At 33.5% G+C, this 21569-nt stretch overlaps 3 protein-coding genes across 7 annotated transcripts; 2 read left to right on the forward strand and 1 right to left on the reverse strand.

Moving 5' to 3' along the window:
- The first annotated feature begins 233 nt into the window (after nt 1-233).
- Nucleotides 234-17371, forward strand: LOC108723398 (probable phospholipid-transporting ATPase IIB). Of its 3 annotated transcripts, XM_018449142.1 has the most exons (16): nt 234-288; nt 444-687; nt 949-1202; nt 1263-1422; nt 2882-3117; nt 11721-11865; nt 11955-12227; nt 12349-12591; nt 12666-12854; nt 12935-13521; nt 13587-14003; nt 14079-14623; nt 14695-14935; nt 15456-15622; nt 15711-15914; nt 16002-17371. In XM_018449142.1, the coding sequence occupies exons 2-16, from the start codon at nt 493-495 to the stop codon at nt 16133-16135; spliced, it is 3990 nt and encodes a 1329-aa protein (XP_018304644.1). In that variant the 5' UTR covers nt 234-288; nt 444-492; the 3' UTR covers nt 16136-17371. The 3 variants fall into 3 exon arrangements, with proteins under 3 accessions (XP_018304644.1, XP_018304642.1, XP_018304643.1); XM_018449140.1 differs by lacking the exons at nt 234-288; nt 444-687; nt 949-1202; nt 1263-1422 and having other exon boundaries at nt 2313-3117; nt 12666-12860; nt 12941-13521; XM_018449141.1 differs by lacking the exons at nt 234-288; nt 444-687; nt 949-1202; nt 1263-1422; nt 2882-3117 and adding an exon at nt 8913-9173.
- PheRS-m (Phenylalanyl-tRNA synthetase, mitochondrial) lies at nt 16763-20018 on the reverse strand. Of its 3 annotated transcripts, none has more exons than XM_018449145.1 (5): nt 19868-20018; nt 19318-19436; nt 18513-19237; nt 17788-18080; nt 16763-17683 (listed from the first exon to the last, which is right to left on the reverse strand). In XM_018449145.1, exons 2-5 carry the CDS (start codon nt 19320-19322, stop codon nt 17393-17395), a joined length of 1314 nt encoding a protein of 437 aa, XP_018304647.1. In that variant the 5' UTR covers nt 19323-19436; nt 19868-20018; the 3' UTR covers nt 16763-17392. The 3 variants fall into 3 exon arrangements, with proteins under 3 accessions (XP_018304647.1, XP_018304646.1, XP_018304648.1); XM_018449144.1 differs by having other exon boundaries at nt 19808-20018; XM_018449146.1 differs by lacking the exon at nt 19868-20018 and adding an exon at nt 19618-19642.
- A 95-nt stretch (nt 20019-20113) lies between these two features.
- On the forward strand, nt 20114-20972 carry bcn92 (LYR motif-containing protein bcn92). The gene is made up of 2 exons (XM_018449080.1): nt 20114-20337; nt 20648-20972. Exons 1-2 carry the CDS (start codon nt 20255-20257, stop codon nt 20841-20843), a joined length of 279 nt encoding a protein of 92 aa, XP_018304582.1. The 5' UTR covers nt 20114-20254; the 3' UTR covers nt 20844-20972.
- The last annotated feature ends 597 nt before the right edge of the window (nt 20973-21569 follow it).

Raw genomic sequence — 21569 nt, forward strand, 5'->3', positions numbered from 1 at the left:
CCTGCTGAAAGACTGAAAAAGTTGACAGACTATTCTCAACCCATGTCCGACGGTCGTAAAGCGTTGGTTCTTCGATTAAATCAAACTGTGAGTATTCGTAAACCCGCGGGTGGGAACAAATAATTTTTCTATGTCGATGGTATCGATTTTAGGAGGAGGACAAGGAGGAGATGAAGGAGATACTCGAGATGAAGAGAACCCATGATAGATTGCTGAAGAAAAGACAAGATAGAATGTCAAAGAAAAAGATTACATCTGAAACGGAAGCTATTATTACCAAGAATTGAAGTAATAAGCATCTTTGCTTATTTCTGTTTATATTTTTTTTTTTAAATTGTAATTTATTTATTTATAATTTTTAATTACAAAATAACATAATTTTGTACGAATTATGAAGAAATAAAATGATTGTGGAGTAGAGCAAGTAACATTTTGATCAATAGATCGAGCTAATACTGAAGTTGCCATAACGACAAACCGTCGTGTTATCCTATGTTATCATGTCAGACTGTCGTAGAACTCGAGCGGAAAACTATGAGTGCATTAAAAGCGCCGATAGACTATAAGAGCTTAGAAGAGGAACTTCATGCAGCTCTCGCAGCTGATGAGTTATATAAATTACAAAACGACGCTAAAATTCGCGCGATTGAACAAGCAGTGCCGACATATGAGCACTTCAGACAGATGGTGACTGTAATTTTGGTTATTTGTCATCATATAAGAAATTTTGAGTATATGGTCGTGATTTAATTTATGTTCAAAATTTAGTTCGAGAATTTTTCAATATTGTAATCAAATTAATATAATTAATTATTATTTAAAATAAATTAGATTAATAATTAAATGAATTAAATTGTATTAGTATATAAAATAACTTAAGTTAATGAATTATAATTTTTAAAATATTCTTCAGTAAATTTTGAATTAATTACATAATTATAACGGCAGGGGAATGGTGCTCACTTGAAACCTCTGGATCGCAATGACATGAAATCTAAAAGTGGCGTGCAATGGAATTCATTTATTAAACCTGTTAAGTGTCATGACTCAACTGTATCGGAAACCTTGAGAAAATTGACATTAGATAAAGGCAGCAACGAGAGTACCGTGATAAAATCTCGGAAAACGTGCAAAGACTTCTTACAATCTTGGAAAACAATTACAGACCATTCCGAAAAGTTTATCTATGTGTGGAACCTAAGGTGAGAATCATAAGGCACATAAAGGTGTCGCCATACGTCAGTGGCGTATTCTTATTGCAGGAATGATCTGCAGCATCATGTCTTTCGGGTGGAAATCCCGGCATCTTTTCTCGGTGACTTTGCAAACGCATGTCTGCAGCATTTGTCAAAAGTGGATGATATAGCGCCAGTTATAGAACTTTTTGGCAAACTGAGCACGTGTAATCGGTTCGATTTGACGGTATGCTTCATGACGAGAGATGAGAAATCTACGTGCGAGTGGCTTTTCCAACGATTGCAACTGAAGGGAAGGTCATCAGATGAATCTTTTGACAGTGCGATCAAATCGTTAGCCGCAAAATATCAGGTTAAGCTTGATTAACAAAGTACAGTGTACTCGTATGACAAATAACATTATAAATATGTATAAATAGACAGGAGAGATAAAGCAAAATAAATTATTGAACGCTACTGCTAAATTATTATTATAAACAATGTAATAACGCTCGACAATTTGCAAAGCAATCAAAATTCTTAATAACGACCAAAACGAGAAAATCAAGACATTAAGAGATTACAATTTAATTAATTAATTAATTAATAATATAATTACGTTTCAACTCAGAGTCTTCTTCAGTACGGTATGAATACAATTAAAAATAATATTAAAAATTCTAGTCAAACATGTCGTCCGTCCCCCCTCTTCAGATTAATATATATAATAATTATTTTTATTATTACAAACATAATCTATCTAAAATTAATCAAAGAATAATCGAAGGATATCTTGCTAAAAAAAAAAACTGTATACTTATTTTATATAAATATTATCCATTATAGATAAACGGGAGAGATAAATAGATTAAATGATTGACTCTGTTAAATTATTATTATTATTACAATTGGAATCAAAGATCAGCCGATAAATATGTTGCTAAGAAAAGAACATTAAATTAAAAACGCTCTACAATCACGCGGTTTGATAAGTCGCGCAATTTGTTCAAATCAGAGCAGAGAAAGGTCGAAGTCAGTTCGAAGACGTTCGGAGTAATCGGAGCGAACCGAGCAGACGACGCGAGCACGTGACTAGTCGGGCAAGATGGCGGCGTGCGGTGTACAATGCCGTATACTCGAAGGACCACACACTATCGCGTAAACGTGATAATGCTAGAGCACACACTGGTCTATTCTTATCGGTTACACGCGCAAAAGCGCGTCGACCGTTTCGAGAAAGACCGACGGCTACAAACTTGCCGCATGATTCGTCTATGCGTTTCGCGGGAGTCGGAACCGCCATGATGTACACGCAGTCCGGCGTCGTCCGTGCGTGCGTGCGTGCGCGCGTGTGTGTGTGTACGTAAACAAGACGTCTCGTCGCGCCATCGTCGTGTCGTCGTCGTCGTCGTCGTCGTCGTCGTCGCTTCGGATATTCGTCGCATCAGTCCGGAGCACTGAGACGCTGGACGACTTTCCCGAGTAGATTGCGAGATCAGCTGATCGGATCGTCCGCGATAAGATATGCGCCGCGGACGTCGTGCCGCAGCGATCGGTCGCGCGAGACGACGGCGATTAACCCGCTGCGCGTCATCAGTCAATCGCGTCACGCGTCTCCCGCCGTCGCCGCGAGGGTGAGAGAGTCGACGGGAGAGCCGGGACGGGACGGTCGCGTGACGCGCGAAAAATAGAAAGAGGTATAAAAGGGAAAAGAAAGTACAAAAACAAAAACGGGGAACGAAAGAGCGCGCCGTCTCGACGCCTCCGCCATGAGGCTGGAGGAGATGCCGTTGCGGCTGAGCTCCGACGAGCGGGACTTTGAAATGGACGACGATGAGACTGACTATCTGCTGCAACCGTCCGAGGACAGCATCAGGCAGCTTACGTCGAGGCGACGGCGCATCGCCAATTGCTCCAAGTACCTGAAGAGCTGCCTCTGCGGGTGAGTTTACAGGGTGTTTCGGAAAACGACGCGATACCGTTGAGTTGCAATCCTCGCCGTCGAATTCGCAGTCATGATATACATGTAGATTCTCGTTGTTTTAGTTTATCGCTTTTGTTTTCAAATCGCCTAGATCGCGACAATAATCCTGAAAACTGCCTATAAATTTCTGTCTTCCGACGCACAGATTCTTTTTTTAAGAAATTTTGTTTTCCTTTTTACGCGACTATTGTTTAATAGTCATTAATAGTCATATTTATTTACAATTATAATATTATATATTGTAATTTATAATTTCTTACATATATTATAAATTATAATTTGTTACAATTGATTTTATATTGTGATTTATTTTGAAAATTAATATTATTTATGATGATTTTTTTTTGTTTATGATTAATTCTTGAAGAAAGATTTTTTGTGCGTTGTGGATGCAAATGGGTCATGAAATATTAAATTCAGAATTAATTTTAATCCATGAATGTATACTTAATTGGCCTTTAACGTTTAAGATTGTAGCACAAACTTTTAATTTATAAATATTATATAATTCTTTGAATACACAATAAATTCAATTGAATTAAAAATTAAATTAAAATAATGTATAAGAGACTTAACCAATCAGAATTCTTCCTTTCCATGAAATGAAGAATTGATTCTAATTGATAGATTCTCGTACACACAGAAAAATATTATTGCTAAGAAAAGTGATTACTTAATTTACCTTTTTTTTAAGTAACGGTTATCTTTAACAAAGAATATTTTCTTGATAATAATCTTAAAATATACTTATATATTACAAATTTTAAAAAGACTCATTATTATGTATTCAAAACATGAATTTGTTTTCTTTTAAAGAATTAGAATAGAATTTATATATTATAAATTATAATATAAATTATAATATAAATTTATATATTATAAAATGATCGAAGAAGAGACTTTTTATAATAAGCAAATCCTATTTGTTTTAATTTAACTCTTGAATAATAATCTTGATTAAAGTATTAAATTTATTAAGATTCAGAATATGTTTTGAAAAAATTTAATGCTTGATAATAAAAATTTGCAGAATTTTTAAAATACTAGAAACAAGTAATTATTACTTGCATACTGTATCTATTTTTCAGTATATATATTATGCGTTACAGGCAAAACTCTGGGCTTTTGAAATTAAATATTTTATCAGTTAAGGAAGAAATCAACGTAAAATGTGCAGAAGAATCCATTACTGAAATATATTCGCGAAGTTTAAAACATTCTGTACTGAATATAGCACAGTGTTTACAGCGGACTTAGGTTGTCTCAATATATTATGAATACGAGGACGACGATCATTTACTTGTCTAGCGTTTGAAGTCTAGCGTTTTTTAATGAAAAATCAATATAGTCATCGAATTGCGATTTATTGATCGATAGTATTAAATCGTAATTACACCAGCGATTAACGATTACTTTTTATTAGCAAAGCAATCGGTGACTGAAAAGTAATATCGCTAATTATAAGCGATTTAATCGCTAATCACAATCAATTTAATCATTACAGAACTAATATCAAAATTTATTCGTAAGAAATGCATTTTTTTTTGCTCAATGCTAAATTTGTGTTCTATAGAATAACTGTCCTTTAACGGAACAAATATTAAAATTTATTCGTAAGAACTGCATCTTGTTTGTTCGGTGCTATATTTGTATTCATGAATATAATTATCTTACTGGAACAAATATTAAAATCTATTCGTAAGAACTACATCTTTTTTATTTGGTGTTATATTTTTTTCGCCACGAGAAAAATAACTATTCTAACAAATATATATCATAGATCAATCTATACATAGATTATCGGCAGTACGTTAAAATAACTCCGTATAAATAAAACTGTGCGTGTATTTAGCATTATACAATAGAAGTGTTTAAACAGTCTCTTGAAATGAAAATCGATAGGAAGAAATAGATAATTTCTTCCCATCGTATATATTTTTGACATACATAGAGCGAAAGTCAAATGCGACAGCAGAAAAATATATTAATCGTAAAAATGTACAAGATAAAGTACAACGACAAATGAAGCTTCGTCCGCGATATACAGAGATCGTACAGAACATCAACAGAATGACAAAAAAATGGTAATATTTATATTTCGAGCAATAACGTGACAAATTAACATTCCGTAGAATGCCACAGTAAAAATTCGTCGCAACGATTGATCTATTAATCAGCATTATTCAATTTAAGAAGAACGTGGGCGCAGTTCGTTGAGCCTCTATTTTTATCTTCGCGATAAACATATCTTCTTTTACCGCTTTTTTGTCGAGTCCAAATAAGTAGAAAACATAAAAATAAAGAAAAAAAAGAGTCAGAGGAAGAAAAATGAACGTGGAAAGAATAATTTTGCCGATGTGTTTAAAAATTTAGCTAGACAAATTTAGAGATTTGAAAATCATTTTGTTGAATCATAAAAATAATTATAGATTATATATATATATATGTGTGTAGAACGTTCAAACTTGATGATAATGTTGCAAAAAATTTTGACGTTTTAGCAATTAAGTTGCGTTACATAATTACTTGCTTTGATAGTCCAACAAAATTATTTTCAAATCTATATCTAGCTAAATTTTTAGATATTTCAACAAAACTGTTCTTTCCTTGTAAAAGACGCTAAATAAAGTCTCGTGTCCACAATGTTAAAAATCGCTCTGAGATCTCGGATGGAAAAGAACAATCGCATTCATCAAATGATTCAATTGTTCAAATGTGATTTGTTATTTCTTTCTCCGCCCGAGGTCTCGGACGATTTTTAGCATTGTAGACACAAGGCTTAAAAAAGAAAAAAATAAAAAGGAAGAGAAAAAGAGAGAAATAGCTTAATTTATTAAACGTTCTAAAATGCAATCCTCTCAAGTACTGAGAACTCGATATAAGAGTTATGACGTTGAATTTACATGTTTTTGACGTATTAAGATCGAATAATGAGGTTAATAAAACACAATATAATTATAATGTAATTACAACTAAAATAATTTAAAATAAGTTGGAACGCAGATAGAAGAAAATAGAGGAAGAAAGAACGAACGTAAAGCGATATCTACAATAAAGTAGTAAGTCTTTAAGCTATAAGAAATTGACCAATCACAATCGATTGTGAGAAGAATAATCAACTATGATTTATCAACTTCTTATGGCTTAAGGCATACTATTGTATTGTAGACACCGCATAAGAGTTCAATTTGTGATATATGTATAACATAGGATGTGATCACTTCACGCTGCAAATGTTTGAAAGGATTTTTTGATTTGTCATTTATAAGATTCTTTCTTCTGATTCATCAACGAAGAATTTGCAGCGTTAAGTAGATTGTACTCACAATAGCTGCGTTCAGCAGAAAAATCAGCTTTGCAACTGTTGTAGAACTCTTTAATATGATTGGTTTTGCCTTCAGTTCCTCATTGGAGTTGAGTGTATAAACACTATAAATCAATACGATGATTTATAACACAATACGTAAACATCCAAGCGATGCACTTCTCTTAGGACTTAGGTATTTGTTTTTCTCATCGTTTATCGATTAGAAACCTCATAATTTATTTCTAATGTTCTCCGACACAATTGTGTTTCTGTTGATCGATTGACTAAAGAGGAAGAGAGATGCGAAGAAATTAATCGTCTCAGGCTAACAACTACATGAGAGATTCGAGAACATAGATATAAATAAAGATCATTGTGAGATGATACGTATAGGATCTTTGTGTTATATTATAATTTTACCGTGTAAATCTCGTCAGATCCTATTATTCTCGATTTCGCGCGGGAAATGTTAATGCGACCGATCGAAAGTTATGTATTATACGCGCTCGAAATAGTGTTCGACCCTGTTCGAAGTCCTTTACGTTGTATTATTTAAGCGAGATACTCTGCAAACACAGGACGGTATTCATGTTCGATTCATGATGAAATAACAATGCTCTAACCATTATGCATAAGTATAAACAAGAAGTTCTCGTTCTATTTAAGTAATAGTGCTAATTATTGCCTTAATTAAATTTCAAGGTAAAAAAAGACCAATTTCTGATAATGAACATAATCGATTCCGTTCAACAGAAAAAGCAGCTTTGCACAACTTGTGGTAAGATTTTTTTTTTTAATATGACTGATTTATACATTTAAATCCATATTAATGAGGAATTAAGGATGCACAAGAATATTAAAGGATCTTACAACAGTTATAAAGATGCTTTTTCTGCCATCGTTGTTATTATCTGTCCTGACTACATTGTTTCCACTACATGCAGCATCAAAATGAAGAAAGCATTATTGTTCCTTATGGACTTATCCTGCAGGCAAATTTGCATAATCGCATAAACATATGCATAAGAAAATTATCCAATCGAATTTCACGTCTATCCTTAAGATAGAAATACGATTGAATAATTTTACATTCGTCCTTATGATAGGAATTCGATTGGATAATTTTCTTTCTGTATAACTAGAGCACGGTATAGATAAGAACAGTACACTGAAAAAAATGCATGGAATTTTACATGGAAATTACATGTATATGACTGGAAAATTATCTAAATATATATTACATAAATATGCTTGGAAATTTACTGGAAATTGTAAATTTCCAATCATATATTTAGGCAATTTTCCAGTCATGAACATGTAATTTCCATGTAAAATTACATGCATTTTTTTCAGTGTAGGCTCACTCAGCAAAATATGCCAAAAATACATCTTATTTTCTTTAAACACAAGTAGTGTCAACAAAACACGCCCAATTTTAATAATTTGTTTTTTGAAATGTCAAGGAATGTCACCTTTTCAAAATTATGCTGAAGTTGTTGCAGTTATCACTTATCGTGCTTTTTTGCTCGGTGAGCGACATCTTTTGGGAAAACAACACGAATTTTCTGCGGTACCCAATATACTGTTTCTTTTTATACATATGTGTCATTTCATGGCCAGAGTGTTATAGAATCTCTGCACCCACACATATATATAAAGAAAATTATGCAATAATAATTAATTATTATTATTAATATCATGATTATAATATTAAAAATAATTATTATTATTATGTAATTATTATTATTATTTATTTGAAAAGATCCTAACGTTGCTAAACGTGTTAAAAACATGTATCATGGTGTTTTTTTTGACAGAAATTAAATTGAAACAACAATTATCATTATTTTGAGTCATTATATCTTATGGATGAAGTTTTTTTGATAGATATATTTAGATAATATTGATAGATAATATTTCTTTTAAAGATTACAATAACTTTTTCTAATTGGAATAATACATATCACTTAGTAGTACATGTCAATTAGTAATATACTTAATAAGTCTGATAACGATATGATGTTTATTATTTGTAAATTTATTGTTTAATTGTTTAGTATTTTTTCGATTATTTTTCATTCTCAAAAAATTGAAATGAAAATATTTGAGAAAGGGATTTAGATCTGTTCGCGTTGCTTGCATTTTTTGCTTAGAGCATCTTTGATTTTTCTCTCTTCAACGCCTGAATATATATTTATCTCGTTTTAAGTACAAAAAATTTTGGGAAATTTCAAGCAAACAAACCTATTGATTCTTGGTACTATATTTCAAACTGTTTCGATCACGTGCCGAGAGTATGACGTGTGTGACATTTCGGAAGGCTTTTAGACAAATTATTGGCTTGGGACTGTTGTATCGACCGAACGCGACCAATCGCGAAGTGGACTTGCTTAAAATCCGTGCTAATCGAACGCGTTTCTCACAACGAGCGCATCTTGCGAGAATCGTGCGTTTCACGGTCGCGACATGATGTCATAATAGTCACAATACTGATAGATCCAGTGATGATTGATGATACGTTTATCAGCTAGTGTGTTCTCGCAAAAGATAAGTTTACAAGGTATTCGAGTGGGTCGGTTTTTGCGAGTGAGTGCCGTCTAATGTGAAGGAAGTAGCCCGAAATGGAGACGCAGAGCAACGTTATAAGGATGTCCAAGGAGGACATCCCACTGATATCCAAACCTCGGAATTTCAGTACCTGGTCGAGGTGATGTATTTTCCTTATTGCGACCAACTTGAACTTCGATCTCGAGACATTCTTTTACGACGCGAAAAACCCTCCCACGCGATAATACTTCATTCTCCGCAGCGAGTCTCCAATCAGCTGTTTGACGTTTGACAGCAACCGTTTGATAGTCTATGCAGGAATGTAGGTCGATTCGAAAACTTTGGACGACGTGACTGCGTATTTATTTATATCCAAACTTTTTAACGATTAAAATTGATTGATCAACTGTACGATCATTAATCACATAGTCTTGCAAATGTCGAATCAATGGTGAAATAAGAGAATGGAAGCCATTTGAACTATATTGGATTAGTATACATTAGAGATCCTCTAACAGAGTCGCCATTAGCAATTTTGTCAAAACAAGAATGAAAAAGAAACACAAATATGTATATACAGGGTGTTTCCAAATTAAATGGCAAAACTTCGGGAGCGTGTAGAGGAGTAAAAAACTAAGAAAAAAAGTCCTATAGACATATGCTCCTTTTTGCTTTGTTTCGCAGGAAATCACGAAAAAAGAAAAAAATATATTTAATTTATTATTTTAATTATTTTATTTATAAACTTTTTAATGAAGATTTTGTTCGAAATGTGCACCTCTTGCAGCAATACAAGCATTGCATCTGTCAAACACGGCTCTTGTAGCAGCCAGGCACTGTTCTTGCGATATTCTGTTCGCTGCAGCTACGATACGATTTCTCAAATGTTGCTCTGATTGAATAGGCGAAGAATAAACTTCTTGCTTCAGAGTACCCCATGCATAGAAATCTAATGGCGTTAAGTCGGGCGAACGAGTTGCCCAATGTACTGCTCCTCCACGTCCAATCCATCGTTGTGGGAATTTTCTATCTAACCAGGTTCTAGCGACTCTGCTGTAATGAGCAGGGCATCCATCTAATTGAAACCACATTTCAGTACGTTGTTGTAATGGGATGTTTTCTAAATAGTCAGAAAATTCATTCTCCAAGAAATTTAGAAAACGGTCCCCATTTAATCTTGCAGGTAAAAAAAACGGTCCCACTAAAACGTCGTTCCAAATTCCAAGCCAGACATTAACAGAAAACTCTTGCTGAAATTTGTATTCTCTAACAGACCTGGGATTTTGATGAGCCCATATATCATAATTCCTTTGATTAATTATTCCACCTCTGGTAAATGTTGCCTCATCTGACCACATTATTTTAGATGGAAATAAAATATCATTGTGGCATGTCTGAAGGTACCAGTTACAAAAGTTCAATCTGTTCCAATGATCTTGAGGTAATAAATTTTGCACTTTTTGAATGTGGTAGGGATAGCGATTATCTCCTTTTACAGTTCGCCAAATTGTTTGTGGTGACACTCCCAATACAGCCGACGCATTCCGAACGCTGGTCTCAGGATGATTGTCAAAATGTTGTAAAATACGATTCCCTGCCTGCAAATCTCTTCGTAACGCTGCTTGAAATCGGTTGTTTTCTTGTCGAATTGAAAATGTTCCAGTCTCTCGCAATCTATTAAATGTCAACATAAACACTCTTCGGTTTGGCACTCTTCTGTTTGGAAATCGTCGTGCATATTCTCGCACCGCCTTTAAAGCATTACCGTTGCAGAAACCGTATACAAAAACCATATCAGCATATTCACTATTAGAATACGTACGCGGCATATTGCAAAAGACAAAATTCATCTACTGTTAAAGGCTTTCAAAGAGCGACTGACAAATTCATAACAGAAAGTGGAAAATGTAATCAAATATGTCGGTGCTAGATATGGCAAGAAATGTAAACATTTTTTTTCGATTTCTCTGAAACGGAGCAAAAACGAGCATATGTCTATAGGACTTTTTTTCTTAGTTTTTTACTCCTCTACACGCTCCCGAAGTTTTGCGATTTAATTTGGAAACACCCTGTATATATATGTATATATACTACTTATTCTAACTTATACTATCTTACTCATTCTAACTTACTGAAATTGACAAAAGCGACGGACTAATAAAAAATTTGGCATCTCATAACTAGATTCTATTATAAGATCTCTCTAATATACGTTAAAAATTACTTTACATAAAATACCTAAATACAATAACATAATATAATCAACTTTGACAATGAAATAATACATGTATATATTATTAAATAATGTGACAATATTATTATTAAGTATTTAATTGTTTAAAATATTTAGATGCTTTTACATTTACATTTAACTTCTTTTGCACTTAACTGCTTTTACATTTAATTTTGCTGATCTTATGTATAACAGCTTTTAATATGTATGCACTGATCTATTTAATGCAAATGACCGAATTTGTTGTAAGATTTGATACTGTATACTTTTTAAGTGATATTTTGGCAAACTGCGGTAAGAATGTCATTTTGTAAATATAAGTTTGTTCTTTATAGCTGAGCTGCACTGTATTTAAAATGAAATAGATATATATTTGAAGTTTAGCGAAAGCAGGGAAAAAATTTTAATGCATTTCAGCAGCAAAAGTGAGCCCAGTTTTGTATTTTCGTTAAATAGGAACTGTTGCGATTACAGATGCTGTACTTGGATGTGGAGGAGATGCTGCAGAGAACGGGAATTAAGGGCTAGAGTTATCCATATTGGACAGCCTATGCACGAGAAGTTTCCCACTAATGTTATAAGAAATCAAAAATACAATGTTGTTACTTTCTTGCCTTTGGTACGTTCTCTTCTCGGCAGAAATGATCTTAGTATTTTTTCGAATGGTTTGAAACTGTGCTATTAATAATATCCATCTTTGTTTTACAGGTCCTCTTTCAACAATTCAAATTCTTTTTGAATTTATACTTTCTGCTTATGGCTATATCTCAATTTATACCAGACATAAGAATAGGATATTTGTACACGTATTGGGGGCCATTGTGCTTTGTTTTAACTGTGACAATTTGCCGCGAAGCCGTCGATGATTTTAGAAGATACAAGAGGGACAAGGAGGTCAATGCACAAAAATATTATAGACTAGTGAAAGGTTTTGATACACCAGAATTAGTACCAAGTTCCAAATTACGCGTGGGTGACTTGGTAAGTCATATTACAGTCTTAGTCTAGTAGTAATTATTTTTGTAACTTTCTACTCTCTTATATAACAAAGTTTTGATACACAAGTTTAATTCTTATGCTTTTCTCTGACAATTATTATCAGGTTATAGTAGAAAAAGGTCAAAGAGTACCAGCCGATTTAGTATTATTACGCACAACCGAAAAATCTGGTGCGTGTTTTGTGCGAACCGATCAGTTGGATGGAGAAACGGATTGGAAATTAAGATTAGCAGTGCCTGCAACGCAAAAATTGGAAAACAATTCTCAGTTGTTTGATATCAAAGCCAGTTTGTATGTCGAGAAACCTCAGAAAGATATACATAGCTTCATTGGCACCTTTTCAAGGGTAAAAAATTTAATTTTCTTATTTTTTATTTAAGATCTTCTCGTTTTCTCTATGTAATTATCTTTTATTTCCAGTATGATGGATACAGCAGTGAAGAAAGTTTGGGAGTGGACAACACATTATGGGCCAACACAGCAGTGGCGTCTGGTTCTGCCCTTGGTATTGTCGTTTATACCGGTCAGGAAACGCGATCTCTGATGAATCATTCAGAAATTCGTTCGAAAGTTGGTTTGCTTGATCAAGAAATCAATCAATTAACGAAGGTATTATACATATAGAAATTATACATTAAAATTGATATGTGCGTAGATAGATATTTTTATATTTTACTGTATTTCGGCAGGTACTGTTTTGTGCAGTAATAGGACTTGCGCTTGTAATGATGTGTTTGAAAGGATTCAGTGGACCATGGTATCGTTACATGTTCCGTTTCGTCCTGCTGTTTTCCTACATCATACCAATCAGCTTGAGAGTAAATCTGGACATGGGCAAAGCGTTTTACGCATGGTGCATACAAAGGGATAAGGATATTGCCGGTACGGTTGTACGGACAACTACTATTCCGGAAGAACTCGGACGTATATCGTATTTGCTGAGCGACAAGACTGGCACGTTGACGCAGAATAAAATGGTGTTCAAGAAGTTACATCTGGGCACTATATCTTACGGCCAGGAGACGTTCGATGAAGTAACGTCAGTATTAAAGACCTATTACCCTACCGACACGGAACACTCACCGGTGAAGCCGGCGACATCCGCGCACAGTGGGAAAGTCCGAAGATCCGAGAATACCCGGATCTACGATGCCGTGCATGCTCTAGCTCTGTGCCACAACGTAACTCCGGTATACGATGAGGTAAACAAATCTTCGAATCTGGATTCGGTAAGCGTGCAAACTGTGGAAACTGGAGATACTGGTTCCATCCAAAGGTAATTTCTCATTAATCGAAAAGCGGGGAAATTCTTAATATTATATTGAAATTTTAACATTTCAGTCAAACAGAGGCGGATCAACATTACTATCTGCCAGAACAGAAGCGTAATTACCAAGCCTCGAGCCCGGATGAAGTGGCTCTGGTGAAATGGACGGAGGAAATGGGACTGGCTCTGGTCAAGCGGGACCTAAATTCGATGCAGCTGAAGACTCTGAACGGTCAAATATTGAATTATACTATACTCCAAATATTCCCTTTTACCTCGGAAACCAAGCGAATGGGAATAATCGTGAGAGAGGAGTCCAGTTCTGAGATCATATTCTATTTGAAAGGTGCTGATGTTGTAATGTCTGGCATTGTGCAATATAATGATTGGCTGGATGAGGTGTGCGAAAACATGGCACGTGAAGGTCTCAGAACATTGGTTGTGGCAAAGAAAAATTTGACGGAAGATCAGTACCTCGATTTTGAAGCAAGGTAATGTATCATTGAAAGTATTACTCTTTTACTTAATATTAAATATATGACTGAATTATATTATATGTTTTATAGATACAACGCGGCGAGAATGAGCGTCAGCGACCGTGTATCGAGAGTCGCTGCGGTAGTGGAAAGTCTCGAGAGAGAAATGGAACTGTTATGCGTCACCGGTGTTGAAGATAGGTTGCAAGACAGGGTGAGGCCTACGCTGGAACTCTTGAGAAATGCCGGAATCAAGATATGGATGTTGACTGGTGACAAATTGGAGACCGCTACTTGTATAGCGAAATCCTCCCGTCTTGTGTCACGCACTCAAGGCCTGCACGTCTTCAAGTCTGTCGTGACGCGCACTGACGCTCACTTGGAACTGAATACGTTTCGCAAGAAGCAAGATTGTGCCTTAGTTATCAGCGGCGATTCCCTAGAGGTGTGCTTACAGTATTACGAGCAAGAATTTCTGGAACTCGCTTGCGGCTCACCCGCTGTCGTTTGCTGCCGATGCTCTCCCACGCAAAAAGCCGAAGTTGTTAGTCTCATACAAAGACATACCGGCAAGAGAACGGCGGCCGGTGGCGACGGCGGTAATGACGTTTCCATGATACAAGCCGCAGACGCTGGTATTTGTCTAATTTTTTAGATTAATTATATTTCTCCCAATTCTTTTATTATAGTTTGTATTTTCTTATAGGAATCGGTCTCGAAGGTCTTGAGGGAAGACAAGCATCGCTAGCTGCTGATTTTTCAATTTCTCAGTTTAGCCATCTCGCTAATTTACTATTAGTTCACGGCAGAAGAAGTTATAAACGATCAGCTGCATTGAGTCAATTCGTTATACACCGTGGTTTGATAATCTCGACTATGCAGGCTGTGTTCTCTGCAGTCTTTTATTTGTCTTCGGTTGCCTTATATCAAGGTTTTCTTATGGTAGGGTATGTATCTCAGGTATACTCATTAAAAATTAAATTTAAAACTTGCTGTAAGTCTAAGGGCCAGTTCGACCAATTTTGATTCATTTTAACCGATAATTAATCATCGATCTTTTCTAAGATTATAACTCTCATATTCAAGTAATAAAAAATTAATAATTTCATTTATAATAACACTGTAAAATAAATTAGATGCTATAATCAATCAAATGTATCTATTTATCACGTTATATATAATATCGGATCTACATCAATTATTGATACTCTTGGCTGTCGCGACTATTGTTGCAACTTTAAAAAAACGAGTTTATGACTGTATTGTAAAATAATAGACGCACCACGCAGTCATGTAGAGACAGTTAAGAACTGTACACAGTTAAGTCTTGCTGTTGGGAACACTGTTGATCAAGTTAATCGTTGATTAAAGTTGATCAAAGTTAATCGAAGTTGATCAAAGTGGTTCTCATAACAAAACTTATAAATCTTAATATATTAACTTTATCATGTATATAAAAATTTTTAGATACGCTACAATATACACAATGTTTCCCGTCTTTTCATTGGTATTAGACAAAGATGTATCAGGAAAGATAGCGCTTACTTATCCGGAACTTTATAAAGAACTTAGTAAAGGCCGTTCGTTATCATATAAAACTTTTTTTATGTGGGTTTTGATAAGTATATATCAAGGTATGTATAGTTTTTATTAAATTTAGATAGTATATGTGCAATATACACAAAAAGAGAAAAAAATATTTTTTACGTTGTAATATTCCAGGAGGGGTAATCATGTATGGCGCACTTATAATGTTCGAGGATGAATTTATTCATATAGTGGCCATAAGTTTTTCAGCGCTAGTTTTGACAGAATTAATAATGGTTGCTTTAACAATTAGAACCTGGCATCATATAATGATGCTTGCAGAAATCTTCTCTCTAGCGCTCTATTTATTATCGTTGGTCGTTCTGAAAGATTACTTTGGTAAGTTTATAACATTTTACAACAAAGATAATTAAGCAAAAATGCACGTCGTTAATATACATTGTTTCTCTTATTATTTTAATATAGATGCCGAATTTATTAAAACAACGGACTTCTTATGGAAGGTATTGGTGATAACACTGGTCTCGTGCATGCCGCTGTACATCCTGAAATTTTTGAGAAAGAAGTTTTCACCTCCCAGTTACACTAAATTATCCTAAAATCTTATGCAGAAATTAATTTGTCTGCATATGGATGACAAAGGAGGATAAACGTTAAACATAATTTGTTAATACAAGCAAGAGCTGTATAAAAATTTTCTTTCATTCTACAATATCCCTAATCCAATCCAATTAATATAATTTTTAATGAAATAAAAAAAGATATCTCATATGCACCATTTTATAACAACCAACTATTTTTGTAACTATCAATTTTTACGACATTAGTCCTAAAATGGACTAATATAACAGGAAATATAATCGCAAAAAAATAAAAACCATCAGTTTCCAAATTTCTTGTATTGTATATGTATACTGACTTCAAGAAAATATGGATTGGATTAAACTTGTTATAAGCGAATCAACTTCACGCATAATGTTAATTCTTCCTGCAAGCTTACTTACTCTGCATCTTAGCTTTAGATTAAATACATGACTTTTTTATACTTGATTTTCTTTATATATTTCTTTTGTTTGTATATTAATTTATTTCTGAATGCATTGCCAAAGGTCGCATCTTCCATTTCAGTGTGTTCACACACACATACATCGCGACATTTATATATCTGCTCTAAATATCATTCATTTTCGAAATATTAATTAGATACGTTCTCTAATCAAGCATAACATGTATCTAAATCTTTGAGTATTCGCATGGATCACTACAAATAATCTTAATTTGTATAACAATAACTAGATGCATTTGACTTAAAGAAATGACTAGAATTAAACAATTAAAGTATAGAATTTGAGTATCAGAAATAAAACTGTGATTTTTGCGAACTAAACTTAACCGGCATTTTTTGCACTGATGTTATTATATTATATAAGAAGCTTTATTCTCTCTGAAACTATTCGAAAAACATTTCTTTTTAATCTTATCCCTTCAGAATATTTCTATATGGGGGATATCTTTTGTTATCATTTATATTCCCAGCACGTAAATAAATAATAATACTAGATTACATAATGTTTTATATTCATGTATATATTACAAGCATGTAGAACATAACTGTAATCGTTGTTATCTCTAATGTAAAATGTACCGCAAGTAATATAGTTATTCTTAGAGGACTATTATTTGCTATGTAATGCGTTTATAATTAATTTATTCACAAATAAAATAATATATTCCTTTTCCTGTGATATTTGCATTGTTTATACGATTTTCACATACCTATTTTATCAAGGTATCTTATAGGGCTTATACATAAAAGTTCTATTTTTTTTTTCTAGGAAAATATTTTATTTTTAATTTTATCGGATAACTACATTAAGTTTAGCGGTTGCCGCTTTTGCTATTTGATCATGAATTTTATTGACTACCTTTTGAATCAACGTGCGCTCCATATGTCTATACACTATACTGTAACAATGAGATGTTTTTTTAGTATTTGGATGTATGAATTCGTCCTTCAATGAAATCTGCTCAATGATATCACCACCTATTTCTCTAACTATATCGTAAAAATCATGAGAAGAATAACTTCCGTCTTCTGGTAACCAGAAACTTATGTCGTTGATACAAGGTGGATATATACTGATGGGCTAAAAAATTACATTTATGTCAATTTTTTATAAATTGTAACTAAATTAACAAAATGTACAGAGATATGACAACATTCGAAATAGTTCTTCAATGTTTATCTCACCTTGTATTGTATATGTGCATTAGGATTGTCTACTTTAAATTGATTTAGGAAACCCGCATCGTTGCTCCAGAATAATCTTATGTCTGGAATATTATAAAGTCGCATGGCCAAACGCTCCAAGCCAAGACCGAACGCCCATCCGATGCGATCCATGGCACCAGATTTCTGTAGAATTTCCTGACGCATAATGCCGCAGCCTAGTATTTCAAGCCAATTGTCGTTGTGTAATATTTCTAGCTCCCACGATGGGTGAGTGAATGGGAAATATTGGTCGACCCATCGGCACTGCACATCTAACAAGAAATGTATTCAAATTAATTTCAAGTCATTTTAATCCGTAACACAGGAACATATATTTTTTATGACGTTAAAGGGATATGTGGATCCTTGGAACTTACTAAGTTTCTCTCTCTCTCTCTCTTTGTTATAAGGTTTTATTTTCTTTAAGAAAATTTTTCAAGTTTAATTATATATTCTCAATTTATGATATAAAGCTGTTTGAAAAACACAAATAAAATATTGATAGAATTGATTGCTTCTAAATTTTGTTAGATATAAATACGCGTTAAAGATTTTTTTCGGAAAACACTATTTTTTAAATTATTTTTAGAGTCATCAGGGTCCATATGTTCCAATTATGAGTTAATGAAGAAAAACTGACGAGTTAATCTCGCTTAAAAATTAAAAACGTACTTAAAATTGAAAATATTAAAGAGAAGCAATACCTTTCCCAAAGATAGCTTGTGCTAGACTAGTAAGAGTACTTTTCAGTTCCTGCTCCATCACTTTCACCGCTTCCAAGCTATGACAGGCCTGCTTGTCAGCATTTTCTATCCCTCTGTGCTCGAACAACTTAAGATTTTCAGAATCGTTCACGTTGCGAAATATCTCTTGCGATGTACGCAATCTGACTGCGTCAACCTGGTGAAAAATCGAGTAGTGCGTTCTGTCAATTTCGTCACGTCGATACACGTCGCCGATGACGAGAAAATTATTCAATCCCATCGAGATCAGCTCAGCCTGATGCGCGGTGGTGTGTGCTCTCAGCAACGTATCTTGATTAATAAAGTAACAATCAGTTTTCTTTCTACTTGGATGATCCTTTGGTACAAGAAGGGAATCAAAGTTTTGCTCGACTGTGACTATAGGACATATATTGTCGTAGACACTAAACGACGGAGTTCCGCTTTTACTGCGGAACTGTCCATAAAAGTAATTCACGATGCGTTGACGTAAATGCGAGAGTGGATGGTTTTGCTGAACGTGCAGATTTCTTCCCAATTTAGCGATAACGTTTGGCATGACATTCGTCCAATCGTCTGTTGCATATTTCTGGCCCAAGAGCATCAGCTCGTTACTCTTATCGACATTGGCAGCCACTGAAACTCTTCTAAAGGCTGTTTTAACATTGTTTATCAATGTTCCTTTGCAGAAACAACATGTGATACACCTGTAAAAAATGTACTTTAAGCAGGGATTGACATCAATCATCTTGTTCAAGTTGAAATATGCTTAGATATATTTGCATACCACATTATATTAAATGTTAATTAATTTTCTCTTATTTATAAGAAAGTGCGTTGCGAATATTGATTCACATTCACTTCAAAGTTGCCTCAATATCTTCGAACATGTGCATCTTGTATAAACTGTAAAAAATAGAGACTCTCATTACATTTACATACTTTTGTACTTATTCACACTGTATAGATAAGACTATTTTGAAATACTATTGCAAATACTGATTCATATTGATTTCAAAGTTCTTTGTATAAATCTTCAACATTTGCATCTTGCACAAATTAAAAATAGATGTTTATTTTTACATACGTTTGCATTTAGTAACACCATGTATAAGACTATTTTAAAATGTTTTATAATATAGGCAGATTAAACTGTGTGCAACATTTGTTTATTTTATTCGCCTAAAAGCAAGGAGTGCTTTAATTCACATGAAAGTTATTAATTATTTAATATACTTGTGCAAATAAATATCCGGAGGTTATGTAACAAAACATACATTTTTTTATCAGAATTGATAAATTCGACAGACATCGAATGTACAATTTATAATAAATACCAGTGGTATTATCATAATTTGCGGTTCGCACAAGTCCACTTATACACATGGAATCATAATGAGTAACCTCGAAACGCCATCAAACCACCGATACCCGATACTCCACAATTCTACATAACCTGACATAACCACATAACCATAGATTTGTCGCGTCGCGCAAGCTCCAACATGCTCCAACATGCTCCTACCGTAGCTCCTACTCACTCTATCAAGCGCGTTGGAGTGAGTAAGAGCTATAGTAGGAGCATATTGGAACATGTTGGAACATGCGAACAACACGAACAAACCCCATGTGTTATGTGTCTGAACGATCTGAACCCGGATCGTCACAGTAGAGTCCAATTTAGCTGCATTAAAATTGTAGAGGATTTCTAGTTTTTAAAAATAATGGGCCCTACTCGAAATGCAATTCTGAGCCTTTATCGGAATTTGATTCAGGAGAGCAAAAAATGGAACTCGTACAATTACAGGTGATATAATATTATAAGACGATCTTTATATTGTAAACACTCAAATGAATATCTATTTCGTTTTCCTTTATATACTTTTTTTGAAAAGATACTACTTAGGATTTTGTCTCCACGAATTCTTATAGCAATACATTAATAGAGATTTTATTCTGTATATATATTTATATTAGAAATAGTGTGTGTATAATTTTTTCATTTTACATATGATTATAATCTGTGAATTATCTAATTGTGGTTATGTGCTTTTTATGGCAGAGAGTGACAAAGAGTGTATAGCGTATGTAAAAAATAATCCTTTTATACTTTCCAGAATGTACGCTTTGCGAAAAATACGACACGAATTCAAAGAGAATAAAACGTTGACAGATGAAGAAAAGGTTAGGCAATGTTATACAAAAGGACTGGAAACATTGTCGATGATCAAGAAACAGGTCGTTTTGGGCGATCTCTACAGTACTAGGCCCTTAATTATTGAAACTAAAAGCAAACTAAATACAACGCAGTAAAATAGAATACAATTGCAATTATTTAATTTAATGTTGCATCGTACATCTGCTTTTATCTATCATTTTTAATATTACAAAACAAGCTAAGAGATCAAGGAGATACAATATAGTCATCGAGTGACATCTATCAAAAACATAATTAAAAACTGTGATTATTTGATTATTTCTTCATATATCTTCAATATAAAAAATTCAGTAATTCCTGCGCAGCGAAGATATTTCATTTACATATATATTTTGAAGTATTTTTGTATTTATGTGTGTTGTATATACGATTAGATATTGTAAATGCTTTTCAAATTGTTAAAAAATAAAATTTTGTTAATGTTGTAACATTGTAGATTTTACAATTAATACATCAGTTATATATTACAAATATAATACATTAAATATAGAGAAAGAATTTAAATCTGTCAAAGAAATAAAAAGATATTTCAGTTAATTGTATTATTTTGTATCATTTCTGAAATTATAAGTACTTGATCTATTATGATACTTGTCGATTTTTCAAAATTTTTATCAGTTAAAAAATATCAAATAATTTATCATAGTAGATAAAATAGATTGTGAATTTACCGAATGCCTGTATTAAACTTTAATTATCTACATTAATAACTATATAAATTTAAAAAATCGACGAAGTATCAAGAGAATATTAATTATCAGATAGAAGGAATAGGAAGTTGCATAAAAAAATGTTAAAGCTCAACTTCGAAAAATTGATAA

Source organism: Mycetomoellerius zeteki, unplaced genomic scaffold, assembly GCF_001594055.1.
Source record: "Mycetomoellerius zeteki isolate Tzet28-1 unplaced genomic scaffold, Tzet1.0 scaffold232, whole genome shotgun sequence".
Lineage (NCBI taxonomy): Eukaryota > Metazoa > Arthropoda > Insecta > Hymenoptera > Formicidae > Mycetomoellerius > Mycetomoellerius zeteki.

Excerpts from the sequence above, each read along its gene's own strand:
- LOC108723398 (XM_018449142.1), top strand. The coding sequence starts at position 493 with ATGTTATCATGTCAGACTGTCGTAGAACTCGAGCGGAAAACTATGAGT. Across the intron at positions 11,866-11,954 it reads TTGTTACTTTCTTGCCTTTG|GTCCTCTTTCAACAATTCAA; the intron begins GTACGTTCTCTT and ends TTTGTTTTACAG. Across the intron at positions 14,936-15,455 it reads CAAGGTTTTCTTATGGTAGG|ATACGCTACAATATACACAA; the intron begins GTATGTATCTCA and ends AAAAATTTTTAG.
- PheRS-m (XM_018449145.1), bottom strand. Across the intron at positions 18,081-18,512 it reads ACAAGCTATCTTTGGGAAAG|ATGTGCAGTGCCGATGGGTC; the intron begins GTATTGCTTCTC and ends ATTTCTTGTTAG. Across the intron at positions 17,684-17,787 it reads ATGCACATATACAATACAAG|CCCATCAGTATATATCCACC; the intron begins GTGAGATAAACA and ends GTAATTTTTTAG.
- bcn92 (XM_018449080.1), top strand. The coding sequence starts at position 20,255 with ATGGGCCCTACTCGAAATGCAATTCTGAGCCTTTATCGGAATTTGATT. Across the intron at positions 20,338-20,647 it reads TGGAACTCGTACAATTACAG|AATGTACGCTTTGCGAAAAA; the intron begins GTGATATAATAT and ends TATACTTTCCAG.